The 26787-nt window shown below is 48.5% G+C and overlaps 2 protein-coding genes across 4 annotated transcripts; both read right to left on the reverse strand.

Moving 5' to 3' along the window:
* Nucleotides 1-10473: 10473 nt before the first annotated feature.
* Nucleotides 10474-14444, reverse strand: LOC100276389 (uncharacterized). Of its 3 annotated transcripts, NM_001150194.3 has the most exons (6): nt 14078-14418; nt 12426-12707; nt 12194-12313; nt 11874-12085; nt 11238-11397; nt 10474-11124 (listed from the first exon to the last, which is right to left on the reverse strand). In NM_001150194.3, exons 1-6 carry the CDS (start codon nt 14339-14341, stop codon nt 11014-11016), a joined length of 1149 nt encoding a protein of 382 aa, NP_001143666.2. In that variant the 5' UTR covers nt 14342-14418; the 3' UTR covers nt 10474-11013. The 3 variants fall into 3 exon arrangements, with proteins under 3 accessions (NP_001143666.2, XP_008672587.1, XP_008672588.1); XM_008674365.3 differs by having other exon boundaries at nt 10509-11124; nt 11874-12313; nt 14078-14444; XM_008674366.3 differs by lacking the exon at nt 11238-11397 and having other exon boundaries at nt 10509-11124; nt 11874-12313; nt 14078-14444.
* Nucleotides 14445-20373: 5929 nt separating this feature from the next.
* Nucleotides 20374-25286, reverse strand: LOC100282767 (BRASSINOSTEROID INSENSITIVE 1-associated receptor kinase 1). The gene is made up of 6 exons (NM_001397642.1): nt 24929-25286; nt 23362-23433; nt 21961-22104; nt 21594-21665; nt 21434-21505; nt 20374-20688 (listed from the first exon to the last, which is right to left on the reverse strand). The coding sequence occupies exons 1-6, from the start codon at nt 25147-25149 to the stop codon at nt 20619-20621; spliced, it is 651 nt and encodes a 216-aa protein (NP_001384571.1). The 5' UTR covers nt 25150-25286; the 3' UTR covers nt 20374-20618.
* Between the last annotated feature and the right edge of the window lie 1501 nt (nt 25287-26787).

A 26787-nucleotide genomic window follows, 5' to 3' on the forward strand; every position in this document is an offset into this window, starting at 1 on the left:
GCTTGTGTTTTTTCGAGCTCTTGCGCTTGGATTGCTTTCTTCTTTCTTGATTCTTTCATTGCATTCAAACTCACTTGTAATTGAGGCAAGAGACACCAAACTTGTGGTGGTCCTTGTGGGAACTTTGTGTTCCAAGTGATTGAGAAGAGAAAGCTCATTCGATCCGAGGGACCGTTTGAGAGAGGGTAAGGGTTGAAAGAGACCCGGCCTTTGTGGCCTCCTCAACGGGGAGTAGGTTTGAGAGAACCGAACCTCAGTAAAACAAATCCGCGTGTCTCACTTCATTATTCGCTTGCGACTTGTTTTGCACCCTCTCTCGTGGACTCTATTATATTTCTAACGCTAACCCGGCTTGTAGTTGTGATTATTTTTTTGAGAATTTCAGATTCGCCCTATTCACCCCCCCTCTAGGCGACTTTCAGTGGCAGCTGGAGAAAGCTTCTCCGCCGACAAGCCCGTCAGCGCTACCCGCGGACCGACCTCCGGCTCTTTGGCTTTAATGTCTGGTTCACGTCCCTTGAGTGGGGACGCGAACGAGAGCCTTCCAGCTGCAGCGTCCATCCTGGGACCATCGCTGCTGCTGCAGAGGTCGCTGGCGAGTCGCCCGGAGCTTGTCGCCCCGCAGGCTCTCCGGTGTGGAGGTTGTCCATACCCGCGGGGGCGGAACCGGAGTTCCGTTTGTAATGGCACCTTGAGTGCCGGTGTCTGTTCATTGTGGCTGTCGGGGCCTGAACATGTATGTATTTTTGGCATGAAGCCGTGTTTTTTCCTCATTTCGAGCACTAGGACTCGCCTGTCGGCTAACTGAACCGCTTAACCAAGTGTGAGTTGCCTCGTGCGAAGGTGGCGAGTGAGGTATCCGTATCCCGGAGGCGTAGGAGTCCCTCGGCTCGGTCGGCCTTGCCGCCCGAGGCTTCTTTTGCTTAGTTAAAGGAAACCCTCGGCTGCTCTGCGATGAGCCGGGGCCGGAGGCAGCGGTGTCAGCATGGACAGAGGCAGAGTTGGCTCGAAAAGAAGCTTCATCGGCCGGAGCCTGGCCGGGCCATCCACTGGCGGGACCAGCGCCGGAGTTGGGTTGCCGAGGCCATGAGCCGGGCTGGTGTCCTCGGAGGACAGCTGGCTGAGGCTTCGGGGCGGCTGGCCGAGCCGTCTGCTCGGGCCGGGTTCCTGGAGGAGACCCTGGCGGTGATGGCCCGGGCGTGGTGCTGACGTCGTCCTTCGGAGCGGAGATCCTCCGACCGTGTTGCCGTCCGAGGCTCGGTCGGACTTCGCCGAAGGTGGAGTTGACGCCGAGGGTGCTGCTGCTCCCCCTCCATCGACGTCTGAGCCTGCAGGATTGGTTCGCATGTAGTATGCATATGTTTTTTGCGGTCGCCGAGGCCCAAACATACTATCATCGCGTTGTAAAGCTGCGTTTCTTTTCCTCTTATTTCGAGTATCAGGGCTTGCTCGTCAGTAGCAGAATCGTTTATCCGAGTTAGAGTTACTTCTCGCGGAAGGTGATGAGTGATGTATCCGTATCCCGGAGGCGTAGGAATCCCTCGGCTCGGTCGACCTTGCCGCTTACGTGTACTCTTGCTCGTCCGCGGGATTCTTTTATCGACGTAGCCGAGAAAATCCGAAAAGCCGTTTCGGCAGAAAGTCTTTTGAGCGTTAAGGCTTGTTCGGTCAGCATGATCGCTCATCCGAACGCGAGTTACTTCTCGCAGAAGGCGATGAGTGAGGTATCCGTATCCCGGAGGCGTAGGAGTCCCTCGGCTCGGTCGGCCTTGGCTGCTTACGTGTACTCCGTCGTTTTCAGGATCCCACTTTCGAAGTAGTCAAAAAACACGAAAGACGTTCTGGCAGAAAGACTTTTTCCGATGAAAATTTTGACGCAGAGGGGGTGCCCCCCTTCTAGCCCCCGAGGGAGGGTCGGGCTTTGCCGAGGCAAGGCTGACCCTTCCTTGATGGTTAGACTTTGTATGAAAACGAGGTATATGAACGGCTTGAAAACATCTTAAGGGTAGAAGCGACGTAGCTGTCGGATGTTCCAAGCGTTGTTGTAGACCTCGCCTTGACTGTTGGCCAGCTTGTACGTTCCGGGCTTCAGAACCTTGGTGATGACGAATGGCCCTTCCCAGGGAGGCGTGAGCTTGTGCCGCCCTTGGGCGTCTTGTCGTAGTCGAAGTACCAAGTCGCCCACCTGGAGGTCTCGGTACCGAACCCCTCGGGCGTGGTAGCGTCGCAGGGACTGCTGATACCGCGCCGAGTGTAGTAAGGCCATGTCCCGAGCCTCTTCCAGCTGGTCCAGTGAGTCTTCTCGGTTGGTTCGATTGCTTTGGTCATCATACGCCCTCGTCCTCGGGGAACCGTATTCTAAGTCTGTGGGCAAGATGGCCTCAGCCCCATAGACTAGAAAGAACGGTGTAAAGCCCGTGGCTCGGCTCGGCGTTGTCCTCAGACTCCAGACCATCGAGGGGAGTTCCTTCATCCATCGCCTGTCGAACTTGTTGAGGTCGTTGTAGATCCGTGGCTTGAGTCCTTGCAGAATCATGTCGTTGGCACGTTCTACCTGCCCATTCGTCGTGGGGTGAGCCACGGCGGCCCAGTCCACCCGGATGTGGTGATCCTCGCAGAAGTCCAGGAACTTTCTGCCTGTGAACTAGGTGATGTTGTCGGTGATGATGGAGTTCAGGACCCCGAAGCGATGGATGATGTTGGTGAAGAACGTCGCCGCCTGTTCAGACCTGATGCTGTTTAGGGGTCGGACCTCGATCCACTTGGAGAATTTGTCGATGGCGACCAGCAGGTGCGTGTAGCCCCGGGTGCCTTCTGCAAGGGACCGACGAGGTCCAGACCCCACACGGCAAACGACCAGGTGATGGGTATTGTTTGCAGAGCCTAAGCAGGTAGGTGCGTCTGCCTTGCATAGAATTGACACCCTTGGCAGGTGCGGACAATTCTAATGGCGTCGGTCACCACGGTCGGCCAGTAGAAACCTTGTCGGAAAGCGTTTCCAACAAGGACTCGAGGCGCTGCGTGGTGACCGCAAGCCCCCGAGTGTATTTCTTGTAAGAGCTCCTGGCCTTCGGCGATGGATATGCATCGCTGGAGGATGCCGGAGGGGCTGCGGTGGTAGAGCTCCTTCCCGTCACCCAGCAAGACGAATGACTTGGCGCGCCGCGCCAGTCGCCGAGCCTCGGCTCTGTCGAGGGGTAGCTCTCCTCGGTGGAGATATTGCAGGTACGTGGTCTGCCAGTTTCGATTAGGCGGGACCCCACTCCGCTCTTCCTCGACGTGCAGTGCCTCACCCTCGGTAGCCGAGGGTGCCTCGGGCTGAGCCGAGGGTGCCTCGGGCTGAGCCGAGGGCACCTCGGGCAGGGCCGAGACCTTCTCAGGCTCGGGCATGTCGTTTGTCTTGACTGAGGGTTGATGTAGGTCCCGGGAGAAGACGTTCGGGGGAACCGTTGTTCGTGCCGAAGCTATCTTCGCCAGCTCGTCCGCAGTCTCGTTGTACCGCTGGGCGACGTGGTTGACCTCGAGCCCGTAGAACTTGTCCTCCAGGCGCCGAACCTCGTCGCAGTAGGCTTCCATCTTCGGGTCACGGCAGTGGGAGTTCTTCATGACTTGGTCGATGACAAGCTGCGAGTCACCGCGAGCGTCGAGGCGTCGGACCCCTAGCTCGATGGCGATGCGCAACCCGTTGTCCAGAGCCTCGTACTCAGCCACGTTGTTGAACGCCGGGAAATGGAGGCGCAGCACGTAGCGGAGGTGCTTCCCAAGGGGCAAGATGAAGAGCAGGCCCGCGCCTACCCCTGTTTTCATCAGCGACCGGTCGAAAAACATGGTCCAGAGTTCCGGTTGGATCGGAGCTGCTGGAAGCTGGGTGTCGACCCATTCAGCCACAAAGTCCGCCAAGACTTGGGACTTGATGGCCTTCCGAGGGGCGAACGAGATTGTCTCGCCCATGATTTCCACCGCCCACTTTGCAATCCTACCCGAGGCCTCTGGCACTGGATGATCTCCCCCAGGGGAAGGATGACACCACAGTCACCGGATGAGACTCGAAGTAGTGTCGCAACTTCCGTCGCGTCAGAATCATCGTGTACAGCAGCTTCTGAACTTGTGGGTAGCGGATCTTGGTCTCGGACAGTACCTCACTGATGAAGTAGACTAGCCTCTGGACGGGCAATGCATGCCCTTCTTCTCGTCTCTCAACCACGATCGCGGCGCTGACCACCTGAGTGGTAGCGGCGACGTAGATCAAGAGGGCTTCTCCGGCAGCGGAAGGCACCAGGATGGGTGCGTTCGTAAGGAGCGCCTTCAGGTTCCCGAGGGCTTCCTCGGCCTCGGGGGTCCAAGTGAAGCGCTCGGTCTTCCTCAAGAGGCGGTACAGAGGTAGGCCTCTTTCGCCGAGGTGCGAGATGAAGCGGCTCAGAGCCGCAAGGCATCCCATGACCATCTGTACGCCTTTCAAGTCCCTGATGGGCCCCATGTTGGTGATGGCCGCGATTTTCTCCGGGTTGGCCTCGATGCCCCGCTCGGAGATGATGAACCCCAAGAGCATGCCTCGGGGGACTCCGAAGACGCACTTCTCGGGATTGAGTTTTACGCCTTTCGCCTTGAGACACCGGAATGTCGTTTCAAGGTCGAAGAGGTGGTCGGAGGCTTTCCTTGTCTTGACTACGATGTCATCGACGTAAGCCTCGAGCGTTCAACCAATGTGCTCTCCGTACACGTGGTTCATGCACCTTTGGTACGTCGCACCCGCATTCCTCAAACCAAATGGCATAGTAACGTAGCAGTACATGCCAAAAGGTGTGATGAAAGAAGTCGTGAGCTGGTCGGACTCTTTCGTCCTGATTTGGTGATACCCCGAGTAGGCATCGGGGAAAGACAGGGTTTTGCACCTAGTAGTGGAATCCACGATTTGATCGATGCGAGGCAAAGGGTAGGGAACCTTCGTACATGCTTTGTTTAGACTAGTGTAGTCTACACACATCCGCCATTTCCCTCCTTTCTTTCTCACAAGCACAGGGTTGGCAAGCCATTCGGGATGGAATACCTCTTTGATGAACCCTGCGGCCATCAACTTGTGGATCTCCTCGCCTATGGCTCTGCGCTTTTCTTCGTCGAATCGGCGCAGAGGCTGCTTCACGGGTCGGGCTCCAGCTCGGATATCCAGCGAGTGCTCGGCGACATCCCTCGGTATGCCAGGCATGTCCGAGGGACTCCACACAAAGACTTCGGCGTCCGCGCGGAGAAAGTCGACGAGCACTGCTTCCTATTTGGGGTCGAGCTCGGAGCCGATCTGTATCTGCTTGGAGGCGTCGTTGCTGGGTCGAGAGGGACGGACTTAACCATCTCTGCTGGCTCGAAGTTGCCGGCGTGGCGCTTCACGTCTGGCGCCTCCTTGGAGAGGCTCTCCAGGTCGGCGATGAGGGCCTCGGCGTACTCCACGCACTCCACGTCGCATTCGTACGCGTGTCGGTACGTGGGGCCGACGGTGATGACCCCGTTGGGGCCCGGCATTTTGAGCTTGAGGTAGGTGTAGTTGGGGACGGCCATGAACTTGGCGTAGCATGACCTTCCCAGTACTGCGTGGTAGGTTCCTCAGAACCCGACCACCTCGAACGTGAGGATTTCCCTTCGGAAGTTGGAGGGAGTCCCGAAGCAGATGGGCAGATCGAGTTGTCCGAGGGGTTGGACGCGTTTCCCGGGGTTGATCCCGTGAAAAGGCATCGCGCCTGCCCGGATCGAGGACAGATCGATCTGCAGGAGCCCGAGGGTCTCGGCGTAGATGATGTTGAGGCTGCTGCCTCCGTCCATGAGGACCTTGGTGAGCCTGACGTTGCCGATGACGGGGTCGACAACGAGTGGATATTTCCCCGGGCTCGGCACGCGGTCGGGGTGGTCGCCCTGGTCGAAGGTGATGGCCTTGTCGGACCAGTCTAGGTAGACTAGCGCCGCCACCTTTACCGAGCAGACCTCCCGACGCTCTTGCTTGCGGTGCCGAGCCGAGGCGTTCGCCACTGGCCCATCGTAGATCATGAAGCAGTCGTGGACCTCGGGGAACTCCTCTGCCTTGTGATCCTCCTTCTTGTCGTTGTTGTGGGCCCTGCCACCCTCCGTAGGTGGCCCGGCCTTGTGAAAGTGGCGCCGAAGCATGACACACTCCTCAAGGGTGTGCTTGACGGGCCCCTGATGATAGGGGCACGACTCCTTGAGCATCTTGTCGAACAGGTTGGCGCCTCCGGGAGGCTTCCGAGGGTTCTTGTACTCAGCGACGGCGACAAGGTCCGCGTCGGCGGCGTCGCGTTTCGCTTGCGACTTCTTCTTGCCCTTCTTCCTCGCGCCACGCTGAGCGGACGCCTCGGGGACGTCTTCTGGCTGGCGGCCCTGGGGCTGCTTGTCCTTTCGGAAGATGGCCTCAACCACCTCCTGGCCAGAGGCGAACTTGGTGGCGATGTCCATCAGCTCGCTCGCCCTAGTGGGGGTCTTGCGGCCCAGCTTGCTCACCAGGTCGCGGTAGGTGGTGTCGGCGAGGAACGTGCCAATGACATCTGAGTCAGTGACGTTGGACAGCTCGGTGCGCTGCTTCGAGAATCGCCGGATGTAGTCCCGGAGAGACTCTCCCGGCTGCTGGCGGTAGCTTCGGAGATCCCAGGAGTTCCCAGGGCGTACGTACGTGCCCTGGAAGTTGCCGGCGAAGGCTCGGACTAGGTCGTCCCAATTGGAGATCTGTCCCGGAGGCAGATGCTCCAGCCAGGCTCGAGCGGTATCGGAGAGGAAAAGGGGGAGGTTGCGGATGATGAGGTTGTCATCGTCCGTTCCACCCAGCTAGCAGGCCAGTCGGTAGTCCGCGAGCCACAGCTCCGGCCTCGTCTCCCCCGAGTACTTTGTGATGGTAGTCGGGGTTCAGAACCGAGTCGGGAACGGCGCCCGTCGTATGGCCCGGCTGAAAGCCTGCGGACCGGGTGGTTCGGGCGAGGGACTCCGATCCTCCCCGCTGTCGTAGCGTCCCCCACGCCTGGGGTGGTAGCCTCGGCGCACCCTCTCGTCGAGGTGGGCTCGACGGTTGCGGTGGTGGTGCTCGTTGCCGAGGCGACCCGGGGCTGCAGGCGCCATGTTGCGCGTGCGCCCAGTGTGGACCGAGGCTTCCCGCATAAATCGGGAAGTCGCGGCGCGATGCTCCAAGGGGTACCCCTGCCTTCGGGAGGTAGAGCTTTCGGCCTGTCGGACCGCGGCATCCTACAGGAGATTCTTGAGCTCTCCCTGGATACGCCACCCTTCGGTGGTCGATGGCTCCGGCATCGCGTGGAGTAGTATTGCTGCTGCAGCCAGGTTCTGGCCGACCCCACTGGAAGCCGGTGGCGGCCTTGCCCTGACGTCGTCGGCAATGCGGTGCTGGATGCCCTGGGGTAGATGACGCGCTTCTCTGGCCGGAGCTTGGTCTGCCCATTCCTGCCCGATGTTCCGCTGGAACTGCTCAAGCGTTCCTGCTCCCTCGTCGAGCTTGGCCTGCATCTCATGGATTTGCTCGAGTTGTGCGTCCTGACCCCCCGCAGGGACTGGGACCACAGCTAGCTCCCGAAGGATGTCAACGCGAGGCGCAAGCCTAGGGGGATCGCTGTTTTCCGGCATACCAAGATGGTTGCCTTCGCCGGGACCCCTAGATCGACGTGGAACATTCGTGGCTTGGGCCGCAGTCCTCGTCGCCGAAGCTGCGGCTACCATCGGAACAATCGGAGAGGCAGTAGTCGCATGCGGTCTTGAAGTCCCGCATGGCACTAGGGTTACCGAGCCCGTAGAAATCCCAACAAAAGTCGGGCTCGTCATCTTCCTCGGAACCCGAGGGTCCGTAGGTCGAGACGGTCGTCAGTCTGTCCCAGGGCGACCGTATATGGTACCCCGGAGGGTTGGTACATGCCTCTATGAAGGCTTCCACCGAAGCGAGGTCGCTTGGTGGGTCGAAGCTGAGTCCGAAAGGCACGAGATGGGAATCGGTCGGTACCTCTTGGTCGACGGGCGGTGATAAAGTCGCGTCAGGGGCGGATTGCACCGTTGTCTCAGGTACAAGGGCGACACCCAGCAAGTCCTTTGCGAGCGTGCTGGCGTCGTCCGTCTGCTTGGAGTTGGCGTGTTGCGGGGAAACGGCGCTCGTCTTCGTCTCAGACGCAATGTCGAAGCCCGACGTGTCCCCCGCTGGGGCGCCGGCGTCGTCGACTTGCTCGACAGCCGACGAGGTGCCGCCTCCTGCTTGGCCATGCCTGTCCCGCCTCCTCCTCCGTCGGCGGGGAAGGTGACGGGACTGACCCGGATGTTGTTTTTCCGCCATGTGGGGAAGACGTCGCTGATTCTGCCGCCGGCGGGCGGGCTGATGGCCGCCATTGTCGCTGTCGCGCGGCGGAGGAAGGAGTATCATGTCGTAGCTGCCGTCGAGGGACATGAACTCAAGACTCCCGAAACGGAGAATCGTCCCGGGTTGGAGAGGTTGCTGGAGACTACCCATCTGGAGCTTGACGGGAAGTTGTTCGTCAACACGCAGCAGGCCCCTACCTGGCGCGCCAACTGTCGGCGTTTCGACCCCGGGGGGTCCCTGGATCGACGAGTAAATTGTCGTCGCGTGCCCCAGCCCAGATGGGTCGGCGCGAGACGAAGCACGAAGGGGGGAAGAAAACAGGCAAAGGGGGAAACTCGCGGCCTTCGTGTTGCCCTGCGCCCAGGTCGGGTGCGCTTGCAGTAGGGGGTTACAAGCGTTCGCGTGGGAGAGCCTTATGCGTCGGCCCGTTCTCCCGCGCAGCCAACCTCCTCGTACGGGAGCCCTGGACCTTCCTTTTATAAGCGTAAGGAGAGGGTCCAGGTGTACAATGGGGGGTGTAGCAGTGTGCTAACGTGTCTAGAAGAGAGGAGCTAGAGCCCTAAGTACATGCCGTCGTGGCAGTCGGAGAGGTTTTGGCACCCTGTTCATGTGATGTCGTGGCCATTGGAGGAGAGCTGGAGCCCTGCGGAAGGACAGCTGTCGGGGCTGTCGAATCCTTGCTGACGTCTCCTTGCTTCCGTAAGGGGCTGAGAGCCGCCGTCGTCATGGAGCACGCGGGGCGCCATCATTATTTGTTTACCGAGACGAGCCAGATGGGACGCCGGTCTTGTTCCCCGTAGCCTGAGCTAGCTAGGGGTAGGGTAATGATGGCGCTCCCTGTGACGTGGTCGGCCCGAGCCCTAGGTCGGGTGAGGCGGAGGCTCCTCCGAGGCCGAGGTCGAGTCCGTCTTCCGAGGTCGAGGCTGAGTCCGACCCCTGGGGTCGGGCGAGGCGGAGTCCGTCTTCTGAGGTCGAGGTTGAGTCCGAGCCCTGGGTCGGGCGAGGCGGAGACCGTCTTCCGAGGCCGAGGCTGTGTCCGAGCCCCTGGGTCGGGCGAGGCGGAGTCCGTCGTCTTCTGAGTCGTAGTTGAGTCCGAGCCCTGGGGTCGGGCGAGGCGAAGTCCATCTTCCGAGGCCGAGGCTGTGTCCGAGCCCCTGGGTCGGGCGAGGCGGAGTCCGTCGTCTTCTGAGTCGTAGTTGAGTCCGAGCCCTGGGGTCAGGCGAGGCGAAGTCCATCTTCCGAGGCCGAGACGGGAGCGAGCCCTGGGGTCGGGCGAGGCGGAGCTTCCTATGGCGCCCGAGGCTGGACTTAGCTACTGTCAGCCTCACTCTGCCGAGTGGCACAACAGTCGGAGCGATGCAGGCGGCGTTGTTTTCTTGTAAGGTCGGTCAGTGGAGCGGCGAAGTGACTGCGGTCACTTCGGCTCTGTCGACTGAAGAGCGCGCGTCAGGATAAGGTGTCAGGCGATCCTTGCATTAAATGCTCCTGCGATACGGTCGGTTGGCGTGGCGATCTGGCCAAGGTTGCTTCTCTGCGAAGACTGGGCCTCGGGCGAGCCGAAGGTGTGTATGTTGCTTGAGGGGGCCCTCGGGCGAGACGTGAATCCTCCGGGGTCGGCTGCTTTTGTCCGAGGCTGGACTCGGGCGAGGCGAGATCGTGTCCCTTGAGTGGACTGAGCCTTGACCTTAATCGCGTTCATCAGGCCTTTGCAGCTTTGTGCTGATGGGGGTTACCAGCTGAGATTAGGAGTCTTGGGGGTACCCCTAATTATGGTCCCCGACACAATTGTTTGATCTGTTGCAGTTGCAATCCATAGAGACAAAAACACTGTAGAAACGGCAGAAATCGATACGGATTAAAACCAGCGAATACAACCTCTATTTTAGATTTCGTATGTGACAATTTAAGAACTAAAATGGAATAAAATTAAATGACTAAAAATTAGTCCATAGAAACCATATACCTCCTACAAGAGATCCAATCAAGCGTGTTAAATCCTAGCTAACACCCCTGCAGTGTGAACGTGGACCATACATTCATACTGGACCGGAAGTCCAAGAATATCATGGACGTCCTTGTGAAGATGTCAAAAAGAGGTAGTAAACACATGGCACCAGCCGCCAGTCCGCCACACGTTCATAGATAAAACGAAAGTCGATCTCAATGTGATTCAATATGACCAATCCTATGCATCATATCCCAATTCATAGTTCTTCATTCTTTTGAATTCGTCTGTTTCGTGATATGTTTCGATAGCAGCAAGTGATGCCCGACCGACACAAATGTCTAGGTCTAGCACCAACATGTATCACAGTGTTGGGCTTATTACAATTTCCGTTGTGCAACTAGAAGTGGAGTTGCGCCATCTATCAAGCAACTTGGTATAATTCTCTAGTCCACATTCAGAGTCCAGACCAGGTACCATGCCCGTAAAGTGTCATATACCCGTTCAATCTCCATCATATTAATGTTTCGCTGAAACTTTCATAGAATTTCATCTTCTAACAGTCACATGCAATAAGTATCCAAATGATCAAGAAAAAAAACAGCTCAAAATGTTGTTTTTACTGTACGATTTTCTTTGGTGAACCCTGGTCCTGACACGTCAGGTTCATCATTCTGCAGTGCATGGAGCATCTGGCAATGAAGCTTTGTATAGGAGACTCCCATCACAAATACTTTGAAACAATGTGTTCAGCAATTGCCAAGCTTGAGGTCAAACCAGGGGATTCTATTCCAAACAAATTAACCAGTCCAGGAACACCATGGACATCCCACCCCTGCAGCCATTCAACTCATCAGTAATGAATGTGCATGAGAAAAATAAGCTTTTGGATCTGATATAGACCTAGATGCCTATCATAGTTTTTTTATATATGATACCAGAAAGAACCTGAATAACAAAATCTGAAGGAGGTTGTCCAGGACCAGAAAGCTTTGGTCGGATCCCAGAATAACCAGGTTCCAAAGACCCATCCTTGAGATTTGGAAAATACTTCCTTACCACAGGGTAAAATACAGAACAGCGATTGGGATTTACTGAGTAATCAAACCTGATGAAGATAAGACTCTAAAGTTACAAACCTCATGATAATTACTAAAATACTCTAGATTCCATAGATCACGCTGATAGTAAGAATGTCTAGAAGCATGGTACAGCACCGAATTGCATTTTCTTGGGAAAACAAAGTTCAGTTATGTGACATCCAGATATCTATAACATATCTTATCATCAACACAACTAACTTACTAAGTTGCTACAGATTCTATCATAAACAAAATAAGACTAGCATCAGCATGCCAGTTAAAAAAAAGATGGTATCTACAATAACTTATTACATCCTTTGGTCATGAACCAAGAAGTTAAATGTTCCAAAACACGACATGAAAAATTCAGCCCCAGAAAAAAGGAAGGAAAACGTTGTTCGATTGAGAGGGGTCTCTTGTTTAAAAAAGTGACATATTTTGATGTTTAAAAAACAGTGGCATATTTTGATAACTGAATGTACACATGTTTGCAATGGCTTACTTGTTCAGAAAACATGACACATGGTCCTTTCCACCATCAGATATCCATTCAACATCTGGACCAAATCTAACAAGGCCATTCAAATCTAAAGTGACATGGACTCCTATGCCACCATCCTCTGGTAGAGGATATATTAACCGACTGAAAGGACTCTTGGTTTGAGAGAGGGTGAAGTAACACCCACGCGCATAGTGAGGAGTGGGCACAAATTCCTGGTCAAGGCCATGAAATTGTTTGGCAAGTAGAACTGCACTCAGACCTGCAGAGTTTATCACAAGCTTCGGAAGCAAAACAAGTTGTGCGTTCACATGAGACCCTACATGATAATTCTGCAGCTCTTTGCTTTCACAAACATGGAGTTCAAGGCCATTGGATCCAACATGCCCACTGATAACTGATGTGTTATATGATATAGTTGTTCCCAAGTTTTCAGCATCAGCCTGCATCACACCAACAATCAAAATAAAATGACAGTGAAAACAAATTCAGATTGATCTAAGACTTTTGCCCTAAAATTCTAAATTGTGTTCATTTATATGATGGTCATCATACCAAAAGGGAGAGCATGAGTGAATGAGAGTCAATTATCCCAGTACTAGGTGATAGTAAAGCTTTAAGACATCGAAGCTCAGGTTCCATCTCCATAGCTTCAGAACCCTCCATCAACTGAAGATCATCCACCCCGTTTTCTTTGGCATTTCTGAGAAGCATGTCCAACTTTGGAACCTCTGCAGCACCAGTGGCAACGATGAGTTTGCTGATTCGTTTGTGGGCAACACCTCGTTCTTCACAGTACTTGTAGAGCATTTCCTTTCCCCTTACACAAAGCCTAGCCTACAAAAGGCAATCCGCAGGTAGAATCTGTGATACATTAATTAAGGGCTCCATGCAGTATTGTAGTGCCTGTAAAGTTAGAACTATTTTCAAGTTAGATGCCCAATTCTCATATATACTAACGTGTGCTCAATCAAATCCTAAAGCAACTCTACTGTTATAAGATGTTGAGAACTGGTCTGCTAGCTTTTGGAAGGATTAAGATCTAGCTGAACACTCCCCACAGAAGTTAGAGCTGAAATTCAAGATCACTAGAAGAGCAAGAGGTTTCTGTGAACTCTGGTGCATCAATTGACAAGCCTCATTTTGCACCAAACACTAATGGGACGTTTAGACCCATTCATTTTGGAGGAATTGGAATTTACTTAATAAAGTAACATATTTAGCTTGGAATTTAACATTCCACCACTTTCCAAAGTTCAGATATAAGCTCATCTCAAATTCATTGAGTGGAGGATGAGAAATAATTTTATGTATCAGTAGAATTTGTTTCTACTCTACAACTTATAAGACGCTTTTCGACTCACTCATCTATAGTAAAAATATAGCACATAAATATCTCCGACATCTTGCTAATAATAGTATACAAATATATTTTGTATAAAACCAAATTAACTTAATTGATGTGTCCAACTTACTATTACGCCCCGTTTGGATCATTAGAATTGAATTCCATTCTAATAAGAGTAATTTAGGTATATACCAATTAAACTAATTCAGTTTTATGCAAAATATATCTATATACTATTATTAGCAAGATGTCAGAGATATTTATATGCTACATTTTTACTATAAAGGAATGAGTCGAATAGCGTCATATAAATTACATAGTAGAAACAAATTCTACTAATACATAAAATCATTACTCATCGTTCACCCCATAAATTTGAGATAGACTTATATCTGAACTTTGAAAAGTGGTGGAATATCAAATTCTAAGCTAAATAAGTTACTTTATTAAGTGAATTTCAATTCCTCTCCCCGTTATTAGAATCCATTATTAGAATGGAATTCAATTCCAATGATCCAAACGGAACATAAGAGATAAACCTGCAAAATAGAATGTGTCAGGTGCCATCTGGAATAAATTTCATAGATATACCCATGATCCTGTCATGGGTTGCCATCTATCATGGGTCGCTGAATGGTTATCTGTAGCCCGTATCACTACACACAACCCCCTTGCGCCTGTCTAAGTCTGAACTAACAAATAAGCACCTAAGTTTGGAAGTATGCGCGGCATCAGACAAATACGTAAGTTAAACCATGGTGAGCCACCGACAATTGACGCCCAAACTTTACTCCAAGCACTGAATCAGGATTCCCCTGCGCACTGGCGAATTCGGGGACACAGCAAACGGCGTGCGCACCTTAAGACTTCGCGGAGGGTAGTAGATACCGGCGTGGATGACCTCGCTGTTGCGGGAACTGGTGCCGGTGCCGAAACTGGGGGCCGCCTCGACCACGACTACCTCGCGCCCGGCCATCGCCAGCGCGCGCGCCGCCGCGAGCCCGACGACGCCCGCTCCCACCACCACGGCGTCCGCCGCCTCCCGCGGGGCCCCCGAGGCGAGGCCTCTCGCCTCGGTGCCCCACGACCGGCCGGCCCGGACAAGGCGCCGCAGCAGGAGCATGCCAGCTGGCCGTGGCCGCTGCCTCGTCGGAGCTTTGTTTGGCTAAGGCTAGGATCAGCGTCTTTCTATCATCTTCTGTTCTAAACTCATAATATATTTTCTATCTATATAACCGATCTCATAAAAAAATTGACGTAACTAAAGCCTCGTTTGAATACAGTATAACTAATAGTTAGTCGGTTAAAAATAGGTAGTAAAATTAGCTATCTAACAAATAGTTACCTAACTATTAACTAATTTACAAAAAATAACTATTAGCTGAGGTGTTTGAATGTCTCAAATAATTTTAGTCACTAACTATTAGCTCTAATGCATTCAAACACCCCCTAAGGCCTCATTTATTAGATGGGGTGTTTGGATGTACCAACTAATTCTAGTCACTAATTATTAGCTCTAATACATTCAAACACCTCCTAATGCCCCGTTTGGTCCCTGATTTTTAATCTCGTTTAGTCTCTATTTTCCTAAACAGAAGGGGTAAAGCAAAGACTGATTAGTTTTAGTACATAGTCCCTCACATGGATGTTAAAAGAGACTAAAGAACAATATTTACTCCAATTGTCCTTGCCTAGAAACTGGCGTTATACACAGAAAACAAGAAAATGGGTATTTTGATTTTTATTTGTTACATTAAATATATTTAGAATATGTATAATCTCTACAATGAAACAGGGTAGGATCTAAAGTTTAGTCCCTAGACTAAAATTTAGTCTAGAACTAACATAACCAAACATGATCTAATGTAGTGACCTTAGAGCAATTTCAAGTGACTCTGTATTCTTCTTAATTGATATAAATAGAGATTTTTTATAAAAAAATACCCTCCAACATCTTAATTAAATGGTTATCCATATATATATATATATATATATATATATATATATATATATATATATATATATATATATATATATATATATATATATATATATATATATATATATATATATATATATATAGGGAAGAGGTAATGGAAGCCCTGGGCTTCCCCTACTAATGGAAGCCCCAGCCAGGGCGCGGTCGACTCAGCACCCGCATGCTTGCGTCAGCCATGCAGTCAACAGCCAAGATTCTAGGACGATAAGCGTAACGCAATATACGAATGCATATATATATGGATAAAGATGCGTAAAACATGCATAAAGGAATCTTTTGAAGCCCGAATCACGTGGAACGAATATGACACTGTGGACAGCGTTTACGACTGCATAATGACATGTACTTGACAGCATAAATCATGCAGTATGTGGTTCTGGTTCTGGCTCGGGCGGATTCCAGCGTAAACCGTGGGCTAAAACAGCGTAAATGAGTATGAAATTTAGCGTAAATCCTATATCTGTTTTGTAACAGCAAATGGGGCCTAAAATTAAGCAGCCGATCGTGAGCGGGGTCATGGCTCGGGCCGATTCCAGCGTAAAACGTGAGCTAAAATAACGTAAATGAGTACGAAATTTAGCGTAAATCCTATATCTGTTTTGTAACAGCAAACAGAGCCAAAAATTACGGCGTGAAAATCGCGTGCAGCCGATCGTGCGCGGGTTCTGGCTCGAATGATTTCAGCGTAAAACGTGAGCTAAAACAGCGTATATGAGTACAAAATTTAGTATAAAACACGCGCACAATCTCATTTCGCAAAGAGATTGCTGTAAAACACATCAAAAAGTGTCATAAATTTGGCGTAAAACGTAGTAAGACTGTTTTTAATGGAAGCATAAAATACAACAAGAAGTGTCGTAAAATTTAGTTTGAAAATGCATAAATCATGATGGTCTCATAGGGCACTTGTTTTGTTCACAGTACATCAAAATATAAAGCACAACGATATTTTGCCAATATTGTTGCAATCATACACGATTTATTTGACACGACAAAAAAACAAGGAGCTAGCCCTGTCTTCGGTACTTCAGACATTTGGAACCATTAGCCTTTAGCTAGGTCGTGGTCCGAAATTGAAGAATCGCTGCTCGGCTCTTATCAAAATAGGTCCGTGTAAGCCTGTATAAATCATAAAGACACGTCAGAATAAGCCTAAGTAAATCCATGAACCTATGTAAGACTGCTTTTAATCCATGAACCTCCATTTTCCCTGTTGATATACTTAAGTTGTCTCTACTAGAAATTGTATAACTACAGAATAACAAATCTTACCGTTCAAAAGACTGGTGAGGTTCCCGAACAGCGCTGGGTGGAGCACGCCGGAGAGCAGCTCTAAGCCGAGCAGCTTCACTTGTTGATGCTGCTTCAATTTCAGCTATTTCTGATCTTTCTCCATTAATACCACCTGCAAAATGTATAATTATATGCAAATATGGAAGATAATATGATTGATTACTCTAATTCACCATTTTTTCGCCAGCATACTGAGATCAGTCTTGTTCAGCTATTCACGAGTCGAGTCACTACTTTCCTTAGTAAAGCTGAACAGAAAATAGTATAATGATTAAAAGCATTCACCTAATAGACTAGCACAACTAAATACTACCTGGAAATTATGGTTTTATGATAATACAATGATGCTAAATGCTGGCGGAGGTGGGTGTAGCATATGTATGCACTATTACAAAAGAAGGTTTAAATTTAATAACTTGAAATCGTATAATAGTACTTCAAATTACAAATCTACATGCAATTATCATATTTTCCAACTAATTTCCAGAACTATATTGGTAGCAAAAATTTAGTCACAGGTCTAGCCACGCATTCACAAACCTACTTTAAGCAGTCAGAACAAGCCCTGCATTATAGCAATCCACACAAAAGCTACTAAGCTAGCAAACTACCAAACTAGTACTATTTTTTTTAAAAAAAAAACATCAAGCACAAGTTTGAACCAACGAATCTCACAAGTGGAAAGGAAACCGAATTACCGATGCACACAGGAAGTAAATCTACACGCATAGTCACGCAGGATGTGGCTAGATTTGCAATATCCAGATCACGGAGACGAAATCAAGATCTCAAGCCTACGGCTAACCTTCCTGGCTTCCCAACCAACCAAACACCACAGATCCGCACGAGATTTCCAAAAAAAAAAGCTCGTGGAGTACCGGGGGACACAGATCTAGGCCGCTGCCCGCTCACCTGCATGTTGCATTTGTCGAGGTCGAGCGGCGTGACAGCCATGTGGGTGAGGCCGCAGCTGGCGATTCCTCCGGCGGTGCAGGCGGCATAGAAGGCCGGCGAGTACATCTCGATCTTCTCGTTGGGCGCCTGGATCGAGAACGGCACGGCGCCTCCTGCTCCAGCCGTGGCAGGCGCTGGGGCAGAGGCATGGAGGCGCGCGGCGGCGCCTGTGGCGGCACAGGAGCGCGCCGAGGAGGTCCCTTTAGCTGGCCGAGGGGCGCCGAGGAGGCAGTAGCTGGGTGGATCTGGGGCAGAGCGGTGGTTTGAGGTGCTTCAGACCGGGGAATGGGGCTCGGCAGCCGCCGCCGCTGAAACCCTAGTCCTCTCGGGCAAAAACAGTCGTCGCGGTCGGTTTTATATGATAGTACAGGAAGCGGTGTACAATATGCGCATACCAAAAAGTGTGTAAACCGTAACACGATTGAGCATAACACGTAGTTATAATTGACGTAAGTAGGTGGTACAGTGAGCCAAAAAGCCTGCGCACCTGGTCGGTTGCTGGTCGGGGCTTCCAATAGTTAGAGAGAGCCCAGGGCTCTAAATACTATATATATATATATATATATATATATATTCTAAGCTTCTCGATAGTCAAAGATAGAAAATGTGAATGGCTTTTTAATTAGAGTGCAAACAAGATATAAAATAATGTTGGAGAATGAAAAGATATAGAAAGTGATTTTTATACAAATGATTCTTCATATAATAATTTAGAGGATGAAATTTAGAAAGACTTTTGGAGATGCTTTTAGGCTGATTAGTGGGTAAAGAGTCTGATGATTAGCTCGTAATGATAATCTGTTGCGGCTATAGATATTATATACTTTGTAGCATTACGACCCAGCCTGAAAGTATGGTTTTTTATTCCATCCAAATACAGCATTGGCGTGTTTTCATCTCATAACAAGTAATTTTATAGATTTGGATGGAGTTAGGACCGTTGTCTCGTTGTTATTGTTTTTTTTTTTTTTTGCTTTTGATGAGTTTGAGAAAATAAGTTTAGACTCGTTCAAAGAGAACTTCTAAGTCCAGTATGATGTTTAAGTCTTTATTGTTGGTTTCACGTGTTACAAGACGAAATGTTGGACTCCCATGCTTGTGTGAGCAATGTTACAAATTGAGTTCTCCTACCTGTATAGCAAGGCCATTGCCCCTTTATATAGCCAAAGGATCGAGTGACCATTGTTATATTATGTTTTTTATGAGGTAAATCATCCCTATCTTCAGTTGTCTAGTTGCTTCAGTGTGTCTGCTTCGTCATCCTTGAGTTGACCTAGCAATAGAAGTGGTTGAGTCCTGAAAGTGTCTAAAAGCCATGCTGCTAGGTATGCTTTGTGAGAAGCGTGTGGGTGAGGCATGGTGATGTGCCTCGGATGCTTTCATCACGTCTAGCTTTGGTGTCTTCCATATCCTTAGAGCATGATCGACATAGTATGTGGGGCCTGTTCATACCTTTTAACGTGAAGCAGTTGGCTGGAGGAGTCAAGTATCATGTATCGTACATGTTTCTACCTTTTGTATGTCTCAGTTAGAGATGGCAGTCACACCTACGAGCGTGGGTGCCCACACTCATTGGGTGTGATTGTGGGTGTCAAATTGTACCCATAGAACTACGCCCGAACTGACTCGTAAAATGATGAGTTGGATCTAGGTCTGACTTTTCACCTATGGATGCTTAATAGGCCTCATAATACTAATTTTGAGTTCTTGTTCACACATGATTTTGGTCCAACCCAATAAAACCCTAGGTTATGTACTTATCTTCATCCCTTTAAAATGTGAATTGATGTTGCACTATGTGTTGTGTGCTTCTAAATAATTATATGTAGTGTGCTTTTAAATAATTATATGTGTTTTCCTTGCTATATTGTGGTGTTTTTACTTAATTGTTTCCAATTGTTAATCACCCAACATATGCCAACACCCAGCGAGTGTAAAAAATCACTCATTAGACATTATAGGTGCGGGTGTGGTTTGATGGGTGTCAATATGGGGGTGTTTGCTCCACCCATACCATACCCACTCATTGTCATCCCTAGTCTAAGGCAAGAGTGTGCGCGGTTAGAAGATCATAAATGCAGTTCCCCTCTTTGGTAGGTTGTGCGTCCACAGTGTCACGAGGTCTTTTTGGAGACTCAGCTTTAGATTATCTTGTCTTGGGATGATCGAGGTCGAGATCACCTCACTTAAACGACTTGATCGTGATTTTTTTTGTTTAGGGTGATTAAGGTCAGATTCATCTTTGTCGGAGAGAACCTAGACCTAGTCGGAGAAACTTTGGAAGTCTGAACATAACTCGGTTGGCAGGTTAGGTTGGTTGTATCAAGACTATCTCTAATAGTTTACTCATCTTCTATTTTAAACTTCATTCTGCAAACATTTTAGTTTGCAATACAAAACAGTGTTTTGCACAATCACACGCATAATCTAAATAGCCTCAATGTAGAGTCTCGACGTTGTACACTAGTATTGGCTTGATTCACCAACTTCATCTACTTCGGCTCAGCAAGTAGCCAGATCAATTCAAGCAGCTGCCAGACCATAGTTTGATTTTTACATCAAATTTCATATACCGACCAGCTGAGGGTGGTACAAGTGCAGCCACGCTTGCCAAACTTGGACTGTAAAGTCATGTCAGCAAGAGTAGATGGTGTTGCCGTGTTGTCACTGTTGTCTAGCTTGCTACTGGCACAATCAAAAATCAAACTTCACTTGTTCAGTGATTCACTAAACTGGACAACGTTAACTGCAACTTCTTGTGTGCCATGATTCCAATCACCTGGAGAAGTCTCAGTCGATCGATATCATGACCGTCCTTCCATAAATTTGCCACAGCAGGGATAAACTGGTTCGCTTAAATCGTACTACCGACAAGTTCGGGTAAAAAAACACAAGGAACCAAAAACTCATGGCAAGGGAAATAACATCATCATTTCACTCATAATAAGCAGTTTCAAGTTTACTTTCACGGGCAGAAAGCATTCTGCTAAAACATCCACCAACTTTCGTGCAGACAGCAAGTTACAAATAAGAGCTATGCAGGGGGGATTACAGAGTGGCAGCAGAACCAGACCTAATAATCTATGTCGCCCACTTTTTGGTAACCTTGTTCGCCCATTTCTTCCTAGCGATTCTTTTGTTCGTGGTGCCCCCTCTAGCAGTTGGTGTCATATATGGCCAGGCCTTGTAGCTCTGGACCTTCCAAGCGTGGGTTCTTCTCAAAGCTGCAGGGGTAACATGAACAAGTTACTACTTCTTTAGGGAAGCACATGGCCAAGTAAAACATGCATTTGTGTTACATAAAACATGCATGCTGGAGAATACAAAGTTCTGACTGCACTTAACATGATCCAGGATAAAGAGCACTCCTGTCCTACTGTTCTTATGACCAGAAAAGAAAATGTACGACAGCCCCGGGCATTTTTAGTTTTTTACCCACAGAAAATGTGGTTTATAAAAAGGTGTCCTCATAACACTACACACAATTGACACAAGGTGCTTGGAACTTGGATCGACCTACTCAATTATTCCTCGAATTCCAGGAAGCTACTAGGACGAGTGCAGGACACTAGGACTAATCCAATTAAAAAGATACTGAATAACATTTTTGTGGACCTGGATGCCCACTCAGATGATAAGATAAGATTATAGGCATATCATTTCAAATCATTGACCTAAAAGTAATAGAAAAAAGTAAATGGCCTCTATGTTTTCTTTAAAAAAATTATCCAGAAATGCCAGCAACAATACAAGATGGGGTAAACCTTGAACTAGTTATTTAAGGATCAATCACATATACATACAAATGAGTGCAAAATACAAATAAGTGTCATAATGATGCTGAACTGACAGGAGCAGACATGCAGATGAACTTACTGCACTTGTCTGGCAGAGGAAGACTAAATGTTTTGAGGTGTAATTTATCTTTATAAAGTATGCAAGAAGATGCAAAGTAGGAATGTAACTTACTTGCTCAGAGGAATGTGCTCAAATGGTCCAGATGTGGGAATCGTCCCACATAAATCATTGCTTGAAACATCGCTGAAAGAGCAAGGTGGGTAGATTGTCAAATTGAGCACTAATCTGGAGAGAATAGAATGCTAAACATTTGAAATTGATATTTACTTACACAACTTTGAGACTAGATATTCCAGAAAGTTCCCTTGGGATCGGCCCAGTCAAATGATTGCCATTGAGCCGCCTACAAAGCGCAACCATGTGTTAGCAAGGTATAATGATGTGAAAGCATAGTTAAAAGTTACAAGAATAATGACCATAATTAAATGCCAAACCACAGTTAAAGCTCAACGTATGCGCAAACTACCCCTACTCCTGAACAGCACAGTGCTTGTCCTACCATAGCCTAACACAATTTAAATAAGACAGAATCATCTTTATCAGAAAAACTACTATCAAATCCACTTTTAGTTGCTAAGATGTGACAAGCTGACAACTATTTTACAATATGTAAACATAATTTACAGAAATGAACTTACAGGAATACAAGGGATTTCAACTTTCCAAGGGAAGGAGGTATTGTCCCCGAAATGTTGTTCTTGTACAAGTCCAAGCTTATTAGATTCTTCAAATTACCAAGCTCAGAAGGGATTGTTCCTTGAATGCTGTTCTTGTAAAGTTCCCTATTTCAGTGCCAATGGTCAATACCAGTTTAATTATTGGATGAATAATTGACAGGCACATGTCAAACTATGAAAAATATCTAAATATTTAACTATATCAAGCCCCTGTATCATAAGTCATAACTGCAAACAAAAAGAACATGGACAAATTTGAAGGTTACAGAAGACTGTCCCTGCCAACCTTTTAAATTTACAAAAATTAGGCATTGAATGTCTAAAATCATTAATAGGTTTCAGGATATTCCTATCCTAGACCCTATCTACCTGATTAACCAAACAATCTAGTTTTATATAGTATGAAGACATGACATATCTTCTTTTAATACAAATATATCAAGGTAAGTTGATCACCATCAGGAGCAAAGCCATGCCATTATAATTAATTTCCTTTAGGTCTTTAACATGTTATCGTCTACCAGCTAGATACAAATACTGAAAAAACGGATACGGTTCAGAAATACGTTAAGCTTTAAAAGTGTAGGTTGTGTTGCAATAATATTCAGTCACATAAAATGTCAATACTGCCAAATTCAAAACTGACTGATGAAACTTAAAACATAAAAAAGGGCTGGGCCTGTATGGTACAAAGGCCTCAATATTTCTAGTGAAGTACTTATAAGCTGCATTCATGGACTCATCTATCATATAGTAGGTACTCTACCCATGTGGCGAAAGGACCTCTAGCTGAATTGGTTAGGTGGTTTGAGTAACACTCCTCATGTCCTGGGTTCGACTCCCCGAGGGAGCGAATTTCAGGCTGTAGTTAAAAAAAAACCTCGTCTGTCTCACGCCAAAACACAGGTCTAAGGTTTGGCCCCGGTCGCGGTCGTTCTCACATGGGCTTTGATGCCGCTGTGTATGGGTGGGGCAGGGGTTCGGGGATTTTCTCGACCTGTGTGAGAAGGTCTTCTTCTTAATACAATACTCGGGGGTTGTCTTACCCCCGCATGTCGAGTACTGCCCATGTGCAGAGAATCACACATGATTTGATGAGCACATGTGTACATCAGCCACTGTCAAAACTACAAACTGATCAAGGGTGGGACAAAGGTGCGATCCTAGTCTAATTATTGGTGTTTGTAGATTGCACTGTTAATGGATTCATGAGCCTTTTCAAGGGGCATAATGCCATCAACAAACGATACGAATTACATGTCCTGATGCACAAAGCAGTTAAAAAAGAAACAGCGAGTGTAAGGTCCGACTTCCTATTGGCTAACAACTACCAAGATATAAACCATTTGGGTAAGAACTTACAGGTACTGCAGATGCTCCAATTTCCCAAGCTCAGGCACCAGATGACCAGATAAGTTCAAATTACCAAGATCTCTGTTATAAAAGATATCCAAGCAACAATCAGAAAACAGTACTACTCTAAAATTTGGAAGACATACAATACAAGTTTGAAATCCAAAGGTTTTCTACAGACCATGTGTGTGTCTTAGATTGTCATAAATTCTTCAATGAAATATGAAATCCTGACCAGTCTGCTACCCTAGAGAGTTTTCATTTAAGTTATTATAATATAAATAGTGGACAGAAAGATATATCAAAAGATGAGTTGAACCACAACCAAACTGAAATACTGAAAGAGAGGATGAAACCAATGCAAATTTAGGGTGTGTTTGGTTGGATGGATTTCACTGGATACGTATTGTTTGGTTCACGGGCGAGTTGAATATGGATATCCTGAGATGGGAATATTCTCTAGATGTCAAGCGAGCTCATCCATGTTTTCTAACCTTCATCATTAGTAATAAATTAAAGATTATAGATCTATTATATTATTACTTAGTAATTATGATGGTAAGATTAATTTTGGTAAGTGCTAATATGGTGATTTGTGAACATTGTGTGTGCCAATTAGGGTAGTAGTGGTAGTGCTAATTGACATTTTTATGTTTAATTAGTGATTATCATGACAAAATTAGTGTTAGTGTATATTTAGTTGTCATTTTAAATAATGTTAGTGTACATTTACTTGTTATTTTTAAATGATATATACAATTACTCAATTAGTCAACTATTCTCATCTCATCCACTCTCACCCATCCAACCAAACGGAAAAATGACTCGACCCATTCATCTAACCAAACAGAAAGCATGGATAAGCTCACCCCCAAACCCATTGATGGACATATCCCATCCAGCTTCGCCCTCAAACCAAACACACCCTAATGGTGACTTTCAGTGGTAGTGATCATTCCAACACTAGTGGCCTGGTGTTTGTAATCCATACTTCCAGCATAGTAGCTAACATATCTTTACCTTTTGAGCATTTCCAGCCTCTTCTATAGAAGGTTCCACCACCTTCGTTATTTGGCGGCACAACACTAATAGTCATCTACCACAATCCCCTAACTGACTCACTAAGCTGCTAGCTGTACAAGCCACAGAAATTTGGCAAGCTGACCTTTTTCCTGATCAGTTTAGGACAATCTAGATCACACAATCCTAGCTCAGCTCCACTAACTTCACAAATCAGTTTGCAAAATAAGCCTGAAGTCCAACACATACTAGATGGCCTAAGCCCCTATGCAGTCTACCACTCTACCTCACTAGTTAGCATTCCTTTTTTTTTCCAAATTCCAACCACACACTAACTTTAGAAAGCCATCGATTTAGCAGCCAATATGTCCTCGAGACAAGTTTGTAGCTCCAGAGAGTCAAGAGCTCAGTGACAAATCCACGGATCGGATAAACAGGTCGCAGGTCGCATCTACACATACTGAAGTTTCCCCCCGTCAAGGGATTATTGAAGGGGGCGGGCCGCAGGGGAAAGGGGGGAGCGAGGACGAGGGAGAGTTGGGAGGCAGCGGCTCACAGGCGGGTGACGCGGTTGTCGCGGTCGCAGGTGACGTGGAACCAGGTGCAGGGGTTGACGAGCGTGGGGTCCCAGCTCTGCAGCACGCCGCCGGGGTCCCTGAGGCTGCGGCGCAGCGCCGAGAGCGCGTCGCCCTCGGAGTTGGCCCCCGCTAGCGCGAGCACGAGCGCCAGCGCCAGGGCTCCCGCTGCCTTCGCCCTCGCCCCCGCCCCCGCCGCCATGCTGGAGGCCGGCAGATCGATTGGGGTGGCGGGATCTGGACGCGGACGGAGGGTGGCAGCGGCAGCAGCAGCGGGAGAACTGAAGAAGGGGAACGGCAGGGAGGACGCGACGCACGACGTCTCGTCTGGTCTGCTTTTCTCTGCCTGCCCGGTCCGTCGCTGGATGCCTGCCCGGTGGAGTGGTGGGGTGGGCGGGTGGCTGGCTGGTGCTGGAAAAAAATTTGTTGCAGCCCGGCTGCAAACCAGACTGTTTGCAGCCCCTCACAAAAAGGAGGATAGGTCCCACCCGCAGGTAAATAATACAACTAAAACGTTATCTGGTGGACCTGCAGGTGGGGCCTATCCACCTTTTTGTGAGGGGCTACAAACAGCCTGGTTTGCAGCCGGGCTGCAACAAATTTTTTTCCGGTGCTTGCCTGCTTGGTAGTGGTGGTAGGAGTTGAACTAACGAACGAGTCCGTCCACCCTTTTGTTATTTGCTGCTCCTCGTCTCGCGGCGCGTCGACTCGTGTAGTCGTGCCGTGTCTCGTGGCGGGTGGGGCTGCGGCGAGGCTGTTGTGCTAGTAATAAAAGTTGACTAGGGTGGAGCAGAGGCCCCACCCGATGGTGGGCTGGGTGTACTTGTAGTGGACCACGGCACGCCTGCTGCTGGAAGGAATCGAGTGGAAAGCGAGCGAGCGAGAGGGGGCGGTGTCGACCGTCGTTTTGGAAAGGGCATGGGCGCATGGCACGGCCGCACGGGGAATCAGGCTGCAAGGCGAGGAAGTGCAGCGCAGCGGTGCAGAGCATGAGAGCAAGATAAACAAAACAAGAGGATTCCGCGGCAACTGAGGCGTCGACGTCAATGTCCACTTCGCCGGGCACCTTGCTGCTTTCGCGGGCCTTGTCTCTTCGCTTTTGCGCCCACTTCACACTGCACGCAGAGGTGGCCAGCCCAGGCCCAGCCGGCCAGGTTTTTTCCTTCTTTTTTTTCCTGTCGTACAGAGGTCAGAGGTTCACTCACGCTCGAGGGATGTTTAGGCACGAGAACCTCTGCTTTTCCGGATATTATCGGTGAACCTGGCTGGGTTTGTGAAATAACCTTGGAAAAGACGATTATTCGACCTAACAACCTTGGAAAGACATCGAGTTTATTAAAATTGCAACGCACAGCCGCATTGCACCACATCACTGTTTCGCCGCTACTAGGGTACTGGTCCACCTTTTCGAGGACCTTCCTAAAAATCACTCGTTGTATTATCAGTTGATGAAGAGCTTTTTTTGTATAAAAAAATGTTTTCTACACTCTCCAACGGCTTGTGTATATCATGTACGCGCTTGAGAGAGTCTTTATCATTTTCTTTTTGCACCTTTATTTGCGAGGAATCCGGAAACGATTATGAGTCTGTAAGATAATTGATTAATAAAGCTGCGGAAGAATATTTTTATCTCCAAAATCTCTGTTCATAAGACTCTATTTCTATTTAAGTGTTGTTGTAGGATTCATGTCAGTCATTTTCTGTAAAAAAATATTAATAACATCTGTATCTTTAAATAAATCTATGTATTGTGAGTATCGATGTCTTCTCTTATACTCCCTCCGTTTCTTTTTATTTGTCGCTGGATAGTGCAATTTTACACTATCCAGCGACAAATAAA

This window comes from Zea mays, chromosome 3 (genome assembly GCF_902167145.1).
Source record: "Zea mays cultivar B73 chromosome 3, Zm-B73-REFERENCE-NAM-5.0, whole genome shotgun sequence".
Lineage (NCBI taxonomy): Eukaryota > Viridiplantae > Streptophyta > Magnoliopsida > Poales > Poaceae > Zea > Zea mays.

Coding starts and splice junctions, on each gene's coding strand:
- LOC100276389 (XM_008674365.3), bottom strand. CDS start 14,341: ATGCTCCTGCTGCGGCGCCTTGTCCGGGCCGGCCGGTCGTGGGGCACC. Junction 12,314..12,425: donor CACTCATGCTCTCCCTTTTG/GTATGATGACCA, acceptor GGTGTGATGCAG/GCTGATGCTGAAAACTTGGG. Junction 11,125..11,237: donor CTTCAGATTTTGTTATTCAG/GTTCTTTCTGGT, acceptor GAATGGCTGCAG/GGGTGGGATGTCCATGGTGT.
- LOC100282767 (NM_001397642.1), bottom strand. CDS start 25,149: ATGGCGGCGGGGGCGGGGGCGAGGGCGAAGGCAGCGGGAGCCCTGGCG. Junction 22,105..23,361: donor TTGGAGCATCTGCAGTACCT/GTAAGTTCTTAC, acceptor GCACTGAAATAG/GGAACTTTACAAGAACAGCA. Junction 21,666..21,960: donor TTGAAATCCCTTGTATTCCT/GTAAGTTCATTT, acceptor TGCGCTTTGTAG/GCGGCTCAATGGCAATCATT.